This window comes from Sabethes cyaneus, chromosome 3, assembly GCF_943734655.1.
Source record: "Sabethes cyaneus chromosome 3, idSabCyanKW18_F2, whole genome shotgun sequence".
Classification (NCBI taxonomy): Eukaryota; Metazoa; Arthropoda; class Insecta; order Diptera; family Culicidae; genus Sabethes; species Sabethes cyaneus.
In genome coordinates this window covers 49,720,591-49,740,561 of record NC_071355.1, presented here as the reverse complement: position 1 = coordinate 49,740,561, position 19,971 = coordinate 49,720,591, and the positions used below count along the sequence as shown (strand labels likewise).

Here is a 19,971-nt window from a genome sequence, read left to right as displayed (position 1 = left end):
AACGGAACCCAAAATTGTCATCGAAAGACACGAAAATATCAATAGTTCTGCAAACCGGCCACCTGCTGCATGGTAATGGGAGTTAAACCACTTTTTCATATACTGGCTATTGAATCGACGGCACCCGCTGCACAGAGGCAGGATTAAAATTTGCATATATTTATTTAATGGCATTTATGGCGAAACGGTTTTTATGACAATAAATCATCAAGTATTCTACTAATCGGTTTGCTAGCTTAAAATATCTTTTTTCTATTGCTTTATGGCTTTTGATTGTCGTAAATTGAGAAAGTATTAAATCAATTGGAAAACTAGCTTTATTCCGCTTGGTGGAAAGCTCTAACCGTATTCTGTTTTTAGTACAGGGAGAAAACTATGACCAGCGAACTTCTTGTAGACTTCATTAATTGGTGCTTGTATAATACCGATAATTTTGAATATATTGGAGAAAGATTATAAACAGACCACATTTGAAATTTGTAACATATTCACATTGATCAGAAATTGTGAATTAAAAAATGCTGTTATACGATCAATAAGAATAAAATTTCGCAGCAAACTCGTAACTTTTAAATATCCGACATGTATTTCAATTACCCATTGGATCAGTTTGTATATTTATTAACGACGTAAATAATTATTTGTGTTCATTTGTGGGTCTATCCTGGTTGTTTTTACTGTTACAATGTTATACCATAACCTTTAATCTTCAATCATAATTAGAAACGACGCTGAGCCCATGTAGATCCTGTTTTATATCTATTTTACCAAACTTGTTAGAATTGCAAGGTATAATTTTTTTCTCAACCATATTGCCTCCGCGTGTACTATCCTATAACCATTACCAATCCAGTATCACTGTCAAGGCACAAGTGAATTGAACCGAAAGGATAGATATCTTTGCCATGCTTCATTCCATTCGACGGTTGTGTGGATGTGCGATATCGTTGTAGTCTATGTCCTTCTATTTCCTTCGCCGGGCATATCCTACTACCCACTAAAAATGTTCCTTGGAAGGGTACTGCTTTACATAAAAATGGATGGTCGTCAATGACAGCGAAAGTGTACAGTGCAATGCATGCTGGCGAAGTTCGTGAAAGCAGCAACACCGACGGAAAATCGTCGTTTAAATATTAAATTTCATAAAAATGATCGTCTGCTCAAGTGTCAGTAGCCGAGCTGCCGATGGTGATAAAGGGCCGCCGAAGTTAGGTGGGCTAGTGTTGCTGGAATTGACAACGCTGGGCGCCACCCTTCGCTGGGCGCCGTGTTGTCAATGATGGAGGATTAAGCGTTTGCGTTGTTCGCTCGATTGCGAATTCACCGAGATTGAAAGCGAAGGGTCGCATTGGATTGCTTTTTAAAATGCTATTAGGTTTACTCATTTTGCCGACTGTTTTGAGGGTAGCGAATCGCTCAATGTTTCGTGAAATGAAGTAATTTTCATTATCCCTGTAATATCATTATTGAAATTAGGGTAATATTCAAACAACGAATCATACTAAATACATAGGGACAGCATCCTTATTGTAAATAATTGTGTCATAAATGAAATGGAATGAAATTATCAGAAACCGCTCGTTTCTGAGTTTTTGCCAATTATACAGCACATTGAAACTTATTTGTTTACAAATTTGGTCGCTATCTAAAAGATAAAAGTATGTATGACATATTTCAAGTTCAATACAAAGTCAAGGTCTGCATGCATTGTGTTGCGAATTTGATTTCCTTATAAAGACAGTCAATCAATTTCGGATTTGGACCGTACAACATTCATTTTATTTTCCTAGAAGAAACAACACCTACAGTTTTGAAGCTGAACTACCCGGAAAATCGTACAACGCTAGTTAAAATATCGCGAAACCACACATATCAAGCGGGCAAACTGTTTCTGAAAAGTACAACGATGATGTCATTTCATTCACAGATGGAACGAAATATCCATGCACTGCACATCATGAATGACAATCAATCTGAGCAACTTCAAAGGTTTCGTTTTGTTGGAAATGACGTTGTGTTAGCAATTTCATGTAGGATGCAATCATAACGTCAAGCTCGTGAAGAGTTTTCATTGATGTTAAAGGTATGAAACGACAATATGCTCCTAAACGTTCGTTAGATGAAGCTTCCATCCATCGCACAGTGGGCAGAATCGACTAAAAAACATAGCTTTTTGTTGCCGCTGTTTTAAGGGGTAAAAGTAAGAAAAACTTACGAGAAACCGATTGTTGATGGTCTCAACGAGCGGAGAGTCATGTACAAACTCTTTCTAATTTGAGATTCTAAGGCAAGAAAAGTAAAAGGAAAAAGGTATATGAAAACTTTTATTTTAATAGAAGATAATCTAGAAGTCTATTTTTATTAAACGTGGAGGTGCGTTTGATGGCAAGAATGGGAGTCTGGATGAAACTGCGAAACTTCGATATAGGGCCAAAAATATATTGCATAGTTCAATTGCTGAGTGAGACTCTAGCTTACTCGGTTTGCGCCCAAGTGTTTTGACAGTTAAACTACCAGCACACGACACTCTATATTAGATAGTCTCGCATCTAGTTTTGATCATTCCAATCTAACCATTCGTACGCGCGCAAGTTAATAAGCATTTCGTCTTGCCAAAGCAAATATGTCCGATATAGCGACCTACAAGCTCATTTTCGTCACAAAAAGTCAACTAATAAGAAGAACTTTAATCACACATTTTTTCTTCAAAACATTTTCTTTTGCGCACAGCTTCAACCCGCCTAATGCGCTGTCGAACACAAAGCAAATTATATTAGTATGCAACTACATTCAAACATGAATGCAATTCTGCATTCCTAAACCACCCCACCAGCTAACGGTAGCCATTGCACCATCCGGCTGCAGCGTAACCGATATCTAATATATCAAATTGGCAAACTTTCCGGTCTCCGGCCGACTTCAAATATGCGGCTACAAGTGCTGGATCCGGAGACGGTTTCTCACTAACGATGATACAGTAGTCGGAACGGTGCAAACCAACTTCAACCACCGCACCACCGGCCAGCTGGGTGTGAGAGACGCAGCTATTGAAATAATTAATGAATCATAAGTTTCACGCCAGGCTGGCGAGCAAATAAACATCCCGCAGAAGCCACTACGAAGCCTGCTGCCGGGCTTCGCCACTAGTTGCAGCTGGAAAGGAAGGAATAGCAAATTATTGCATGGATTATTTGTATATTGGACGCAGCATAAATACCGTTGTTGATGCTACGATAATATGCAACGCTTGACCTGAAAAATTACTTGACAAATAATTGCAATTTTGTTGGAAAACTCACGAAGTCTGCCCTTGCGGGTATAACAGCACACCGGACTGTTAAGTTGCGTATTACACCTAAACTACGACATTTCTAAGGAAATATAATATTTTCAAGAAATAATAAGCCATCGAACTAAATCTAAATCAGCAAGCTAAAAGTAAAATTTTCTTCAGGTCAACAAATATTTTTTTTATTAATTAATCGATAGCATAATAGGTACAGGCATTTCCTTTGGGAAGTTTAACAAATGAAAACACGTACAGCATGTTGATTGCATTTAGATTGGCAGCATAATATGCTATGCCGCAGCAGCTATGCTGCGAGCGATGATAATAATTTCACATGTGGTTTTCAACTGCGGCTGAATAAAGAGAAGAAAACAAAGTTTATTTTTCTTAAAACTTGAAAGTCAAAAAATCTAATTTCTTAATGAAACGAAAATAAACAATCTACCGATATATACTTGTTTTCAACTACCCCACAATCAAAACAACACCCTCGTTATTCTGCAAATCCGACAAAACCATAACAATAGAAAACCCAAAACACCTAACGCGAAAGCCGCAATACAATAGCCGTAGCGTATTTTACTACCTCATAAATAAAAATTGTTCATTCTGGGTTAATCAGCTACCCACCCCATTACTACAAAATTAAACTTGAATTAAGTCATCAATTATCAACCATAAACTAAATTATACCAGCCCATAATCACGGACGGCCGAAGGATTCATTGCGGCGACATACATAGTGTGGCCATTTTCCGACTGTGTCATAACGAGCACGATGTTGATTGCCGCCGGGGCCCCGGTAGAAGATTTGAAAGGATGATACCCTCCACACACATCCGGTTCAGTGTTATCTACATCCATGTACGTAATTGCTACCGTTCCGCTGCCTGGCACTGCCAACTACAGCGTCCGAATGTACTAGCAACAATTGTCCATCGTGAAAGCGAGCACGGCGCGTGTGTGTACACATGATCAAATTAAGTTGCTTTGCCGAATTGTAGGACTTCCAGCAACAGTGACGGTAATAAAGTGATTTACGGAACTGCTGTCCGGGGGGCTAAAAGACACACATGTATGTGGCACAGCATGTGAAATGTTTCGCTAAAAAATATGCATTCTCCAAACTAATCACTTCAGTTGAGTTGATGTGGACTGCAGTGCAGCAGATTACTGAAAGTACGCAAGTCCTTGACTTAATACTGTCAAAATTCCTTCACCAAAACTAAAAATGTTTTCAATTGAAAAATATAGAAAAAATATTACAAATAGGAAAGCTCTATGTTCAACCCTCTAACGGGCAACATCGTAAAAACGATGCGATGTGACTATTTTTTCATGAAAGTACAGGGTGCTCCACCTGTTATGTCGGTATGTAAACGCTGTATAACTGTCACATTTAATACCGATTTCTTTCATTAGATATGTTTTGGAAACGCCATTTCAGTACAATTTTCGCCATGTATCGCTTCACACCGAAAGAACGTGCTGAAATAGTGAACTTAACATCGAAAATAGTCGTTCCATTGTGTTAACTCAACGTGCATATCGGAAAAAATATCGCGGCAATTACAACCTCTCTGGCGGTGTTAATAAGCAAAATTGCCGCATTTGGGGAACGGAGAATCCTCACGAGATTCACGAAATGCCCTTGCATGACCGGAAAATAATTGTGTGGGCCGGGATTTGCGCCAAAACCATCATTGGTCCACATTTTTTCAAAGAAAATGAAACTGTGGATGGAAATCGATATCGGTGGATGTTGGCTCATTATGTCTGCCCACGAAAAAGGTTACTGGTTTCAACAGGACGGTGCACCATGCCACACTGCGAATTCAACAATTCAATTTCTGCAACGAAAATTTCCGGGACGTCTGGTGTCAAAAAGAGGCGATATGGACTGGCCACCCAGATCACCTGATTTAACTCCCCCGGACTTCTTTTTGTGGGGTTATCTAAAAAGCAACGTTTACGCCAACCAGCCACAGACTATTGACGAGCTCAAGGTAAATATTCGTACGGAAATCGACGCTATAACACCCGAGATGCTCAAAAAGGTAATGGAAAACCCGGAAAAAAGGAGTCAATTTGTAATTTCATAAAGGTGGTCACTTAATTGATATTGTTTTCAAAAACTAAACCAAGAAAATTTTAAGGAACCAAACTAAATAAAAATGCATTACTAATAAAAATCGGTTGTTTTTTCTTAAAGTTATTCAATGTTTTCATACCGACATAAAGGGTGGAGCACCCTGTTCACTAAAAAAGCATTCAAGTTTTGATTTCCATGCAAAAATTTTTTGGAAGAGCACCAGATAATAAATAGTCCATTTCGTTTTGCATGTCAGTTTTTCATTTTGCATGTCTACCTTTTTTAGATCAAACTGTATTCATTGAGAGAAAAATAGAAATTTAGTTTTCAAATTGAATTAAAAAATATTTGGGTGCCAAAAAATACTATTTTTTGTATATTCCTTGGGCAATGTTCTTTGAAAATGTGAAAATAGTGTCTTTCTAGACTTAATATTTCCGGAAATATAAGCAAAAGAAAATAAGCGGATTTGACGAAAACAAGGTTTTTGCTTATAAAAGAGGGGGCTCCTATAAAAGGAGAGGAAGTCCAAGCTTTGGATTTTTGCTTTTTGATCCAAAAAATCCAAGAATGTCGATTACATGGGTCTCGGATACTTGGTATGGAATGAGCCATATGTTTCCCGAAGTAATCGAACCTGTAGCGTCCCTGGGAGAAAAATTATGAACTTTTTTCGTCAGAAAATTAGCGAAACTCAAACCGTTTTTAAATTAGATACAATAAAAAGGTATCCACAATTCACAATAGAATCTCTTTTAACATCCATTCTTTTCACGAGATTTATTTTTACGTCGTCTCTTTTTACGTCTAAACTTTGAATAAATATTTTTCTTTTTACGTCAAATATTTGAATTAAGGTGAAATTAGTGATCATTAGGAAATCATCACTTCTTAATTGTATTGGTTCCCGAACAGAGTAGAAAGTGTCAACGACAAATAATTAAATGCGTGGTATATATATAATGCATATTGAAGAGTTATGCTATTGATATGGGAAGTATTGTAATCATATATAAATAAATAAATAATATATTGAACTAGTGGATATAACAGAGTTCTATTGCATTCTTAAGACTTTAATCAGATTACTATTTTCGAAAATTTAGTTTTCATTTACATAGAAACATATTTAAAAATATACTTATAGCATTGTTTAACAACGATGAAGACAAATATTTGAACGCAAATACTATTGAAGAGATTATAGATATTAGGTACACGTAAGCTTCGCGAATCATAATATGTATAGACAACGGACAGTAGCACTAAAAATATGTTTTAAACACACCTGATACCAACACACAAGGTTTACAATCTTTAGAATGTTCTTCTACTGCCAATGTGCGCTGTTTTCGCCCACGCAGAAGAGCAGTTCGCTGTGCTTTCCGCTTCCGTCCCATTTCACTTTGTAATAATAAATCTTATTCGCACCGGCAAATAAATAGCATAACAATACACAACCGCAAAAAATTGTACAAAAAGAAAAAGACAAAAAGACGCGAATCGAGCATACGACGTACTTGTCGCATACGTTTACGTTGCTAATCTTTCAAGTATGAACAAAAACATTATAACTTGAGTCACTCGAAAGCTTTACCAAAATCCGTTGGTTTTTTTCCTAACACATTAGGCACAACAGGTCCCTCACACAACATCAAAATGTTGCCATTCCCTCAGTTAGATTTCTATCTTTATATAGAGAAAAGACAACAATTTTAGTGTTTCATATGGCATCACTGAAAAAATGACGAGTTCGGACACTACTACAAGGAATGGGGGAAAGAAAGAAAACGAAAATCATCTCTGCCGCAAGAGATAAACGCACTCTAAAAATCGATACGTTCGTTTACCGGAATAATTATGAATACATCTGATTTGTAGTCGGCATGCATTTCACTTTATGTTTGAAAGTAAAATAAATAAAACTTACTAGATTTTCAGACCAAACGACTAATATGAGTAAAAACAGCTGAAAAGCAAACTTTCGCGGAAAATTCTGTGAGTGAAAACTGCACAAGAGTTTACGCAAGCTCTACGTACATATTTTTCTTGAGTGCATGCCTCGGTGCATGTTGGGTCTGTTTCGTTCGTGCGTATGTGAATTAGGTGCTTGTGTGCTTTGATGTTTTGCAAATATCTATCAATTTCGGTTATATATTGATGAAAAATCTTTTAGATATGGTTGTGCAATAGTAAAATATATTTAAATACTGAATTTCAAGTGAAGAACTGCCGCCGGTTTTGTTTAAAAGGCTTATGTAGCTGCGATACGGAATCAGATTAGTGTTGTGTGTGTATTGTATGATTTATGTTTTATGCTGAGGTAATTTTGAAGCGCATATTTTCATAAACAGTTTTCTCAACAGAGGAACTTTGTTTTCGATAAAGTCGAGTTGCATATGAAAGATTATAAATAAGGTAAGACAAAATAACATTTATCTTAGTGAATTTACCGTGCTACATTTCAAGAATTCCAACTATAGAGCTACCAAAGCTTATTTACTAACACACCTAAAGCAATCATCGTGATCATCAATACGTACTGAGGGCTAATTTCTCGTTAATGTCTTCTCTTTCCTGTCCAAAATTTGAATTAACGTCCTATCTTTTTACGTCCAAAATATAGATTAACAGCCTCTCTTTTTACATCCGAAATTTGAATCACCGTCCTCTCTTTCTACGTCAAAAATTTGAATTAACGTTTCTTAGTTTCCGTCTAAAATTTGAATTACCGTCCTTTCTTTTTACTTCCGAAATTTAAATTAACATTTTCCCTTTTCACTTCCAAAATTTTAATTAACGTCCTCTCTTTTTACAGACGAAATTTGAATTAACGAACTATCTTTATACGTCCAAAATATGAATTAAAGTTTCTCTTTTTACATCAAAAATTTAAATTATCATCCTCTATTTTTACGTCAAAATGTGAGTTAACGTCCTCTCTCTTTGTGTGCGAGTTTTGGATTAACGTCCTCTCTTTTAAGGTCCAAAATATAAATTAACGTCCTCTTTTTTTACGTTCAAAATTTGTGTTAACGTCCTCTCTTTTTACATCCAAAATTTTAATTAACGTCCTCTCTTTTTACGTCCAAAGCTTGAATTAACGTCCTCTATTTTAACGTCTAAAATATGAATTAACGTCCTTTTTTTACGTCCGAAATAAGGATTGACATCCTCTCTTTTTACATTCAAAATTTGAATCAACATTCTCTCTTTTTACGTCCCAAATTTAAATTAAAGTGCTTTCACTTGACGTCTAAAATTTGACTTACCGTCCTCTCTTTTTGCATCCGAAATTTGAACTAACATCCTCCCTTTTCTTATTCTTATTCTTATTCTTATTCTTATTCTTATTAATACCATCACAGCCACAATAAAGGTTTCCTGGAAATAATTTTAATTATTTCTAATGATAGAAATATTTCAAATTATTTTCTTGTCAGTATTAACATTTGGAAAACATCCGAGATAGATCGCAAATGGTAAATCGGCCAGGCCAACTGTGAAGTATTGCCGCAAAGACGATTCTGTGAAATGTATCTTGTATGAATAAGTTATTCATACATACATACATTTCTGAATCAGCAGGGAAAGATGAAACGGGGACGTCTCGTACCAACCGTTTCTGATAAATTATTAAGCTTTGTTTCGTTGGGAGTATTTAGCTAGTAAAGATTAAATAATACTCCGGACCCTCAAGGATGAACTTATGGCATTTATGCCGAAAGTCCGGCTGCAATAGGCCAAGGTTATAGCGCCTTATTTCGCTCTGAACTAACATCCTCCCTTTTCACGCCAAAAATTTGAATTAACATCCTCTCATTTTAGGTCCATAGTTTCGATTAATGTCTACTCTTATTACGTAATACGGCTCTTTTGTGTGAGCGGATCTACTGCTTCAAATAAGCGGCTAATGGTTCACGGTTCGTATGTTCACCAGGTTGATAGTTCGGCACATTACGTGTCAGTGACGCTCGTTTGCATTAACGTGCGCGCTTCGATATAAAAATGCATAACTTCTAGAGTTTTAAAATACTTTAATAAATCATATCTTGTGAATTCCAACAGTAACATCGAAATAGAAAAAAAAAGTGTCGATTTTTTTTTAACAAAGAACGTAAAAAAATATTCCGAAGAGAAAAAAAATTTTGATTGTAAATTTCCCGTGGAATGACCCATATGTATAACGAGAAAAATCTCACTTTGCAAAATATTCATGAAAGTCATTGTTCTACAAAATCCTTTGACAAATATTGCACCATTTCTGAAAAAGTCTCAAAATGCATCAAATCATTACTATTTTCCCAAAACAAAAATAACAAGTTTCGAAGTTACCATTTCCTGTATATCTTAATTTTACATTTTTTTGACTTTAGAACATAGTGAAATTTTTTTTCAGTGTTTATTTTTTATGTTTAAAAATCAATTTTCTACAACTTACGCTTAGACATAATTTTTGAGCAAACCTAGTTTGCTAGATACGATTTTTCAAACATAGTACCTAATAAATTAAATACGCCCTTTTTAAAAGCGATTCTTGAGCCTAAATGGTGACAAATTTTGTGGAAGGTGTATATTTCCTCTTATCAAAAACGTAGATGACGTTTAGAATCTTTCACATAACACTGCTAAAATTTGAAAATTACAGAAATTTGTTTTGTTCCGCCTTCATAAAATCGTAAATATCTCAGCGAGATTTGAACATACGTCCATACTTTCTTCGGCAAAGTTGTTCGTCATAAAATTTCTCGTCTATACAGTATAGCTACGCTGCTCTGAGACACTGTTCGATACCCTGTTTTGACGTTTATTTAAATGAAATTTCGAAAATTTCAAAATTTTGCCAAATTCAATAAATTAGTGTAACCAAATATGACTCCAGATATGCCACCATAACTTTTTTATGAATGTATCAGATCTTAATGATTGTGAAAAAAATAGTTAAGTACCTTGTTTCTTCTATTTTAATATTTCTAAAAATATTTTTTTTAATTTACTCCTGAAAAATGCAATTTTTTCATAAAACTCAAATGTGCGACCCCTAAATCGCGTCAACCAATGTTGACGCCATATAAAAGTTTTATTGTGACACCCTAAGCTATCATTTGACGGGTGAGCCCCCGGGTTTTCTGACATAGTGCTATTTTGGGACACTCTAGTGTCACCTTCTGGTATATTTTAAGATCCGTGGTTCTTTTTCAACAGTCTTTTTTTGTTTAAACGCTCTTTCTTGTAAATCAATTCAGTTGAGGCTCGTGAGCCATTCCCCCATCTCAGCTTTTTACGTCCGAAATTTGAATTAACATCCTCTCTCTTTACGTCCAAAACTTGAGATACCTTTTTTCTTTTTTTGTCCCAAAAAAATAAACGTCCTCTCTTTTTATGATAAATTTTTTTAATGTAAAACGAAACTTGAGTGTATTGAAAAACGACAGAGATTTAGACTTTACAACTAAGCATAATATAGAAAATATTGAAGACAAAAAATTGTAGTCTTCAGCAAAGTTATTTGCAATAGAATGCTCAATTTTTTTTATGAAGAAATAAGTAGCTCTTATATCAAAACCCTAAATTAGAATTTAATCACCCGTCATTGATTTCTGTGATTTCGAAAGCAGTTTTTATGCTCCAAATAATAAATAATGTAGGTACATGAAACTGTTTGATGATGATGATGATGATGATGATGATGATGATGATGATGATGATGATGATGATGATGATGATGATGATGATGATGATGATGATGATGATGATGATGATGATGATGATGATGATGACAATGACGATGATGATGATGATGATGAAGATGATGATTCTCATTCCTGACGATGATTCATGAAGAACTAATTCCTTTTCAAACAAACAAAAAATAATAGCGATTTAACACTTATGTAGAAAATTGTAGACGGACAAAACACGATTTTCCGTATCGGAAGCCATCCCATTACCCACATTATTATAATTTCCAGCACCCCTCAGAGATTCTGCTGCTGTCGTTCTGAAATTCATTGCACTGCCTTGACCATTAACGCCCAACCACTTGGTTCGGTGCTGCCACCACCGCACTGGACTGGCCCAGAAATGCGTACAGCCTGCGGAGCCCCAAATGCAGATAACGTTCCACCACGGGCGAGCCTCGGCCGAGTATCTCCGACGTCATCCATGCCACTACGGTCGCAACCACCAACACCACCCACCGCCACCACAGTGGTACTTAACAATTTAGCTACAATGCTACGATACCAACGACGCGCCGCGGCGCATCCATCACTGGGAGCCTCGGGCGTGAGCACAAAATCTTTGATTTATGTGACAGTATTCACATTTCCGTTCGCCCACTCGATTTCTTTCCACTGCACGCAATCAAAGCTTTTACATTTAGAGCATTCATCTCTCATTTACCATGTACGGAAGAAAATTCAGGCTTCTCGGTAATAACAAGTAGTAAATTTGCATAGAATTTAATTTCGTAACTTGAATAAACTAACATGCCACCCACCATCGGAACAAATTGAATATAATAGCATAATAATTTTCTGGAAGTGATTTCTTTCACAACATTCCCGAGATCGTTCACACTTGCTAACGGAAGACATTCAAATGAGTTTGCATGCATCGAGCGAACAGTTTTATGCATTCCCTGGCACATAACTTGAAAGTCCCACTTGCCACATGGGTCAAGGTTTTCGTGTCACTGCAACAAATTCGATTTTCATAGCTCCTGCAACGGTAAATTCAAATGAGCTGCTCCCAAATATTCAGTAAAGTTGAAATAAAAAGATGCGCAAGTAAGGTTTTAACTTTGATGAAAAAGTGGCGGAATATATGGACAAGCAACAGTGCCAAAGCGCGCTAGCTGCATCGGCAGCTGCCCGGAAATTCAATCGCATGGCAACCAGCAAGGATCAAGTTTTTGATATCGGGTTGAACTTGAAAGCGGGCGTTCACAGTAAAGCATTGGGCCAGCAGCCGGTGGCAATGATAGTATCTAGAGTCGATGCGATGATGGCATAGCTCGTTCGACATTCAGAAAGGGTAAAGCAATAATAATGAAACTTGTGGCACACACCATCTTGCCACGCAGTGCTGTAACGGTGCACTTACATCATGGACTGGTTAAATAGTTAGTAGCCGCTGGCCATAACCAACCAGCATCGGTTATTGTTGTAAAGCTCCAGCTCAGCTCGACACTGTGACGCTACCAAGTGGCAAGTAAGATTCTCTATCGGAGCATAAGTGTACACAAAATTCATATTCAGGACAGTATCCGGCAGCATGCTGTTTATTGTCACTCATGGGGAAGGTATTGTGACCACAAAGTGACACATTTGTTGCCTTCATCTTCATCATCATCATCATCATCACCGTCGAATTCTGTTTATCGTACAAACATTGGACGCTCCGAGCGCTGCTTCTCAGAACTGCAACAAACAGCCAACGACACAGTGGTAGCAATGCACTATGCGACTCGAATTAAATCACTATATCGTCAAGCCCGCCGGCTTAATTTGAATGTAACTAATATTGCCAGCCCACATGGGACACACGTAATACGATTAAGTCAAATTGAGTAATAAGCCGTATTCAAACATTTGACATTAGCATGCAGTTCCGATTTGTTACGGCTCTATATGAATGCGTCATGTTTTTGAATTGGCCCTTCCGAGGCTAAGTTGTTACCGACCTAATGATGACACATTGCCGGTCAAAATTGAACATGTGAAATAGTTAATATCTAATTATCGGTTCTAACCGAGGCTGTGCTAATGAGGTCCGATGAAAGAATGCGATAGAGCAATAGTATTCTCTGAACTGGTTATTTTAGAATCCATCTTACCCGCCCACATTTTCATTTTACATGAAATCGTGTAATAAAACTTTAAAATGTTTTCACTCAAATGACAAAATACTGCAGTTCACGCGAGTTTTGAAAAATAGTATAGGCAATATTAAAAAACTTTCTTTTTCATTCATGTGAACGCACGGTTATTTGTATTACGATATACAGGGCGTATACATTTGGAAATACTACACTGGAGGAAATTAAACTTAATTCAGTAACTTATATCATGTTTTGTAATGCTTGCTGCAAACTAAAAAATCAAACCTAAATTACATTCTATCGCGGTAGTTCCCAAGTAGAAAATTTGCTATCGAATTAATCCACTGATATGAAACTTTTAGCTGGAAGATACTGCATCTGATTAATATACCTAGTTAAATCAAATTCTAGGGAAATTTTAGTGATCAAAGGGAAACAAAATTTAACATAATGTCACGACCAACTATTTCGATGCACAAAGTCGTTGCAATCCCTGCTTTCTGCTGCACGCACGCCAACATGTCCACTCCAGCGACATGTTACATAACAGCTGCCCTTTCCGGTGAAAATAATCGGATTACAATATTGTGTTCTTTCATCTCTCGTACAGCTCTGTGTAATGCTACATGTTACATAAACCTTATTTTAACAAAAGACTGCAAAATTTCAACTGCGCCGAAAATTCTGAGTAAACAACAAGTTAAGCAACTTGTCCATCATTATAATTTTAAATAAAACTTTACCATTCAACCCCATTTTATGCTTCAAATATTACCATACCAATCATTTTGTCAACAACTATCTTACTATCGATATTCATAAGAACCGAGCGACCGATTGCTTGTCAACAAACTCGCGGTGACACTTACCGATCCGCAAACAGGCAGCAAACAACATCAGAAATCCAATCAACGCGTCCATCCTTTGGCAGCAGTTCTTCGACATTCCGGATTGGTTGCTGCTTTTCGCACTTCCTGCAGAGCCCTGGACCCACTTCGCCCTGCCGAAGAATCCTTCTCGATAATCAATTAAACACTCTTCACTACAAGATTTCCCTTTTCTTCTCTCGTCGGTCAATTTTAATCACAGCTTTCCGGGAAGAGGACGGACTTACACGGACGCTAGCCACGGTTTCACACGCCAAACGACGCAATCCTTGAACGGCGTCGTGCCGGCACTTCTTACGCCTTGCGTGTTTTCTCACAGGCAATTAAGCAACATCACGTTCGATGTAAAATTAGCTACACTGGGCACGGCTTTACAGATTTTCTATTCCATTAGTCTCTAGCTTCTGCTTTGCCTTTTAATTCACCTCTGCAGAAACTTAATCGCTTACGGGAATTAACTTATCACCAATTAGAAACGATTGTGCTACCTCTGCTGCTAGGCCAATAGGCTGAAACACCGAACGGTATAACGACGATATTATAACTTTAGATGATGGTATCAGCTTAGTGTCTCGTTAAAATGAAATCAAAACCCAACGAAATGCATGGCGGTTACAGACAAAGTTCTTTCGGCTGAAAATGCTGTATTCATTAGCCAATAAAGGCAAATTATAGCCTACAATTATAACTTGCCACGTTCATTATCTGTAATATCGCTTTCAAAGTCCTAGAATAAATTCTAATCGTTGAACGATAACGTTTCATGGTATTGAAACCGTAAACATGTGAAAAAATTCAATTTTAAAAGTGAAATTGTAAAAGCCGAAAACTAAAAACAACATTTATTATGCAGGTACATGATACTTTTGGAAAACAATTCTCGAGACACTAACCAAATATATCGTATAATTGATTTGTTAATAAATTAAGTACTTCACTTTGATAGTCACTTGAAACACTTCTTCCAGCTGGTTTTATTTCTGCACTGCCTGCAAAAAAATGGAAAAAAATATGACGTTAGATTTCACATTCCTCAGGCCGGTTTGTATTTAAAAATTAGAAACAAAAATGTTTCTCAGAACCTTAATAGAATTTCAGATATGAGTAAAGAACAACCAACTTTCCTGTGGTTTTTCTGTGGAATTTTAAACAGCGTGGAAATTTTTGGGGAAAGCTTATATTTCTATATAAATTTTTGACGTGGAACTAAGTCTTACAGTCTTGGTAGGGTGTCATTCTAAACAAAATCTAATAACCTAGTGGTTTCCTGATCGATTTTGAACATTTTTTGCATCAATCAATCGGAAAATCTTCTACGCGTCGTCTCAAATAAAGAAAACTATTGATTCTTAAGTATGCATTATGAAAAAATTAAAAACAATTTAACATTGTCTGACTAGAAATCTTTACTTCGTAATTGGTTGAAAATGCCTTGCTAATTTTCATTGAATGTAACGAGTATCAAAGCCGTATCCTCAATACATACAGTCCTCAATAAATTTCGGAGTTATTTGTATCATTCCATTGGCAATTTTACTAATCATCTCTAACAATACAATAGATTATAAATTTGCTAACCAGTTTTTCAAATATTTGAAAATAATTGGGCAATGTCGAATTAAAAAACCACGAACGGCTTAATACAATTTCGCAAGTTAAAGAAAAATTTCGTTTAATTCTACTATGAGTAATTCTCGCTGAAACAGGGTCACTACTGGCACGAGGTCTTCAAATATTGGAACTTTTGCACTTAAGTGGTTGAAAATGGTTAAAAAATGAGAATTCCACTTTTAATACCTCGAAATAGTGGACCCCTCGTTCGCAAAGTAGTTTTGAAAAAAGTTGAATTTTCAGCAAACCTTGAGATCTATATCATGAAATATTTCATAAATTTGCAATGAAACAACTAACAAATTGCTCGGTTCTGTAAAGAAGAAGAACAGGGCTTTCAAATGGAGCAAAAAAATTTCTGCAGCCATCTTGGATTTGGTCGCCATATCTGATTTTATAAATAAATCGTCATTTCCGCCATGATTCCCCTAACCGATTTCAATTTTAAGACCACCATCGGAAAGCTCAGATAAAAACCTACAAGAAACATCCATCAAATTAGATGTGCAATGGCATTAACTAAATTAAACAATTAGTTTTCTGTAGCAAGATATACTATTATATGAAAATTGTACACCTTGATACAGATAATTAATTGTTTCGCTTAGTTAATGCAACTACACCCCTAATTTGATAAATATTTCTTGTAGAATTTTTTCTCAGCTTTCCGATGGTGGCCTTAAACTTGAAATCGGTTAGGGGGATCATGGCTAAAACGGCGATTTATTGATAAAATCCAACATGGCGGCCAAATCCAAGATGGCTGCCAATTTTTCTTTCACTTCATTTATAACCCCTATCTCTCCTCTTTACAAAACCGTGTCGTTTGTAGTTTGTTTCATGGCAAATTTTGGAAATATCACAATAGTTATATGAAAATGTAAATCTTGCTACAAATAACTGTTTATTTTATTCAGTTACTAGCTGACCCGACAAACATCCACATGCTAAATTTGGTTCCATTCCCTTGATTAGTTCTGGAGTTATGAGGAAATTTATTTTTCTTTTGTATGTGAGTTCCCCCCCCCCCCCCCCCACAAAAGGCAAGGGGTAAAGGGGCAAGGGGAAAAAATTCATGCCTCCAAAAACACCCACATGCCAAATATGGTTCCATTTGATTGATTAGTTCTCGAGTTATGAGGAAATTTGTATTTCATTTTCAACATTTTCAACCAATTAAATGCAAAAGTTCCAATATTTGAAGACCTCGTGTCAGCAGTGGCCCCGTTTCAACGAAAATTACTCTATAACCAATTTATAGGACAAATAAATAGAATTTTACTATTGTGGATGATTCCATTTCTGTTACGTGCCTCCAAGAACAAACCAAACGGTACTACACTTTCATGTTTTAGCAAAAACTGCTAGTGCATAATATAAAAGTATCATTGCAACCAGTAAAGGTAAGAAAATCTTAGATATCTGCATAGGATGATTAATCTATTTTGAACAGAGTGTTGCGCGCATATATTTCGGACATTTTTATTTGATTTTGCCGAAAAGGAAAAAGTGTGGTAATTGATAAAACACTGTTGCAAATTTAGGCTTTTTTCTCGGTCTTCTTTAGCAGAAAAATGGTTTAAAGGTTCGATAATACACCACTTTTGGCAACAACACCTCCATTTAGAAGTTTATCCAATTGTTTGTCATTACGGATGGCCAGCTGCAAATGACATGGGGTGATTCTAGTTTTTTTTTGTTGTCACGAGCGGCATAACTGGCTAGTTTCAAATGCTTTATCACTGGATAAACTGACACGGTCAGCATGATTTCCCTTTCGCAGTGATCTACCGAAAATTGAAGAACAGCATGACTTGTGGTTTTAGGTGCCATTCCGATGGTTTGTGTTAACATGCTCCCGCAGACTGCACAGCACAGCACAACAAAGAGCTACCTCTTGTTTTCTTATAACAGGTTTCAGGTACAGTTTTAGTCCGTCCCATTTTGCAAGATTTGGCATTTCATAACTTACGTAACCGAACCCTTTCATCGTTTGTTGCTCTGGTATAAAATGGAAAAAAAAAGTCGGCGGACGGCATCAGTTTGCCGCTACATCTTTTGCAACAGATCGCATTTTAAAGTCATTCAACATGTCTAAACGCGGCAATTCGTGCTGCTCTCAAGTTCCCGATAGCCCGTATTTTTCGTTTGATGCGAAAAGGGAAATTACGTTGAACGCGTTAGTGCAGCTGTGCCCGTCTATTTAACATCCGTGATAGGGTATGCACTAGCGTATCCAGACATAAACAGAAGGTGGGGCACCTGACCTTTCAGAAGAATGTTCTGGCCTGGAAAAATAGAGTAATTTTAGGATGGCGAATCTATTATTAGTAACAGTTATAATTTATTACTTATATTACAAAAATACCGGTCGACTGAATTGAAAACTTCGAACTTTCGGGTGCAACCGGATTTAAAATCAATGATGAAATTGGTGATTAGGTTTGGAACCGGACTAGAAAATAGAGTTTAAATTGGACTTGAAATCAAAGTTGACATGTGGCATTTAATTAGACTTGAATTTGGACTAGTTTGGGCTTGAAGCTTTATTTCAAATTGAACTGGAAATTGGATTTGAAGTTTGATTTAAATGAGACTTACTTAGAATTAGACATGACATTACAACAGAATTTGAAGTTTTTATTCGAAATTTGACTAGAAACTTTATTTGATATTGGAATTTAATTGGACTTGGAATTTTGTTTGAAATTAAAGTTTACGTGGACTTCAAATTTTGTTTGAAATTAAAGTTGAAACTGGATTTCAAATTAAGATCTATATTGAACTTAGAAATAGAAATTTAAATTCTGGTCGAAATTGTATGTAAATTGCATATTATTTAAGATTAGACTCACATTTGAAATTAGACTTGAAATTGGATTTGAAATCAGAGTTTTAATTTGATGATTTGATGAAATTTGGGCTCAGAATTTGACTTGAGCTTAGAATCGAATATACAATTAAACTTGATGTACTTGAAATTGGACATTAAACAAGACTTGAATTTGACCTAATCTGAACTTGAAATTTCACTTTAAAGCGGACATGGACACGGAATTGGACACGAAGTTTTACTTGAAATTAAAATTGACATTTTTTTGTCTTATTCTCTCACACGTTATACCTCATGGCGGTTCCGCTTTTTCTCTTTTCTAGTACAATTTACCACGTTTTGCCCAGTCTTTTCTCCTCTCTGTACCGTTTACTTGGTTTTTGCTCTCACTTTCCATCCGTTTTTCCTCTTTTTCCCTCGTTTTCGTTTCCTGTTTTATTATTCCATTTTTCTTCGTTTCCTGTTTTATTTATTTTTTTTATTTTCAGTCTTATTTTTGCATGCTTTACATTCGGGTTTTGTTATTTTCTTTCCGGTTTTCAGTCTTTTCTCCACTCTTTTTTTCTTTTTCTTCGTTTCCAGTTTCCGCATATTTTTCAACTTTTTTCGTCTCCTTTCCTTTTCGTTTTTCGTCTTCGTTTGTTTTATTTTCCTCTTTTTGAAGCCCCATTTTTCGTCTTTTCTGTATTTTTATTCTCTTTTTAGCTTTTTTCCTTCCCCGGTTTCCTTTTTATTCCCAGTTTTTCGATTTTTTCTCTTATGTTTTACCTTATGTTTTTCTGTCCCATATTCCCGTTTCTTGTCCCATATTTCTCCTTTTACATCCCGTTTTCCCTTTTTTTTGCTCTCGCTTTTCCTTTTCTCTGTCCACTATTTCCTCTTTCTCTATACCTTTTCTCTTCATGTCCTGTCCTACTTAGTCCTGAATTACCTCTGTTTTCTTTATCCCCGTTTTCAGGCCCGTTTCTCCTCTTTACTATCTCGTTTTTTGTCATTTTTTGCCCCATTTCGACTTTTTTCTTTCTGTCGGTACCGGTCTTTTTTATGCCGTTATACGTTTGTTCATCGTTCATTTTTTTTTCGTTCGACTGTTCAGTTCTCTCTATTATGTTCTGTTTTTTCTCCTTTCTACTTGATTATTTTCTTTTCTGTCCAATTTTTTCTCTTGTTTTGTCTTTATTGTTCCATTTTTATGGCTCCGTATTTTCTTCTTTATTTCCCTGCTCTTCTATCTCGGTTTTTCGCTCCTTTAGTCTCGTTTTTTTCTCATTTTCTTCCCCTTTTTTTCGTTTTCTTTAAGGTTCTTCCTTATTTTCTCTCATTTTTTTCTCTTCCGTTTTTCATCTCTTCAGTCATCATCGTCAAGTATTGTAAAGTCAATTACAGGAATCCCCCGAATAACGCGATGGGTAATGCTGTACGCCCATCGCGATA

At 36.2% G+C, this 19,971-nt stretch overlaps 1 protein-coding gene across 1 annotated transcript in view; it reads right to left on the bottom strand.

Annotated features, from left to right (window-relative positions):
• LOC128739572 (relaxin receptor 2-like) overlaps nt 1-19,971 on the bottom strand; it is a 110,036-nt gene that overhangs the window by 68,929 nt on the left and 21,136 nt on the right. Inside the window, exon 2 of the mRNA XM_053835066.1 lies at nt 2,839-3,044. Within this exon, the coding sequence (XP_053691041.1) occupies nt 2,839-3,044 (206 nt within the window). The remainder of the gene's footprint in view (nt 1-2,838; nt 3,045-19,971) is intronic.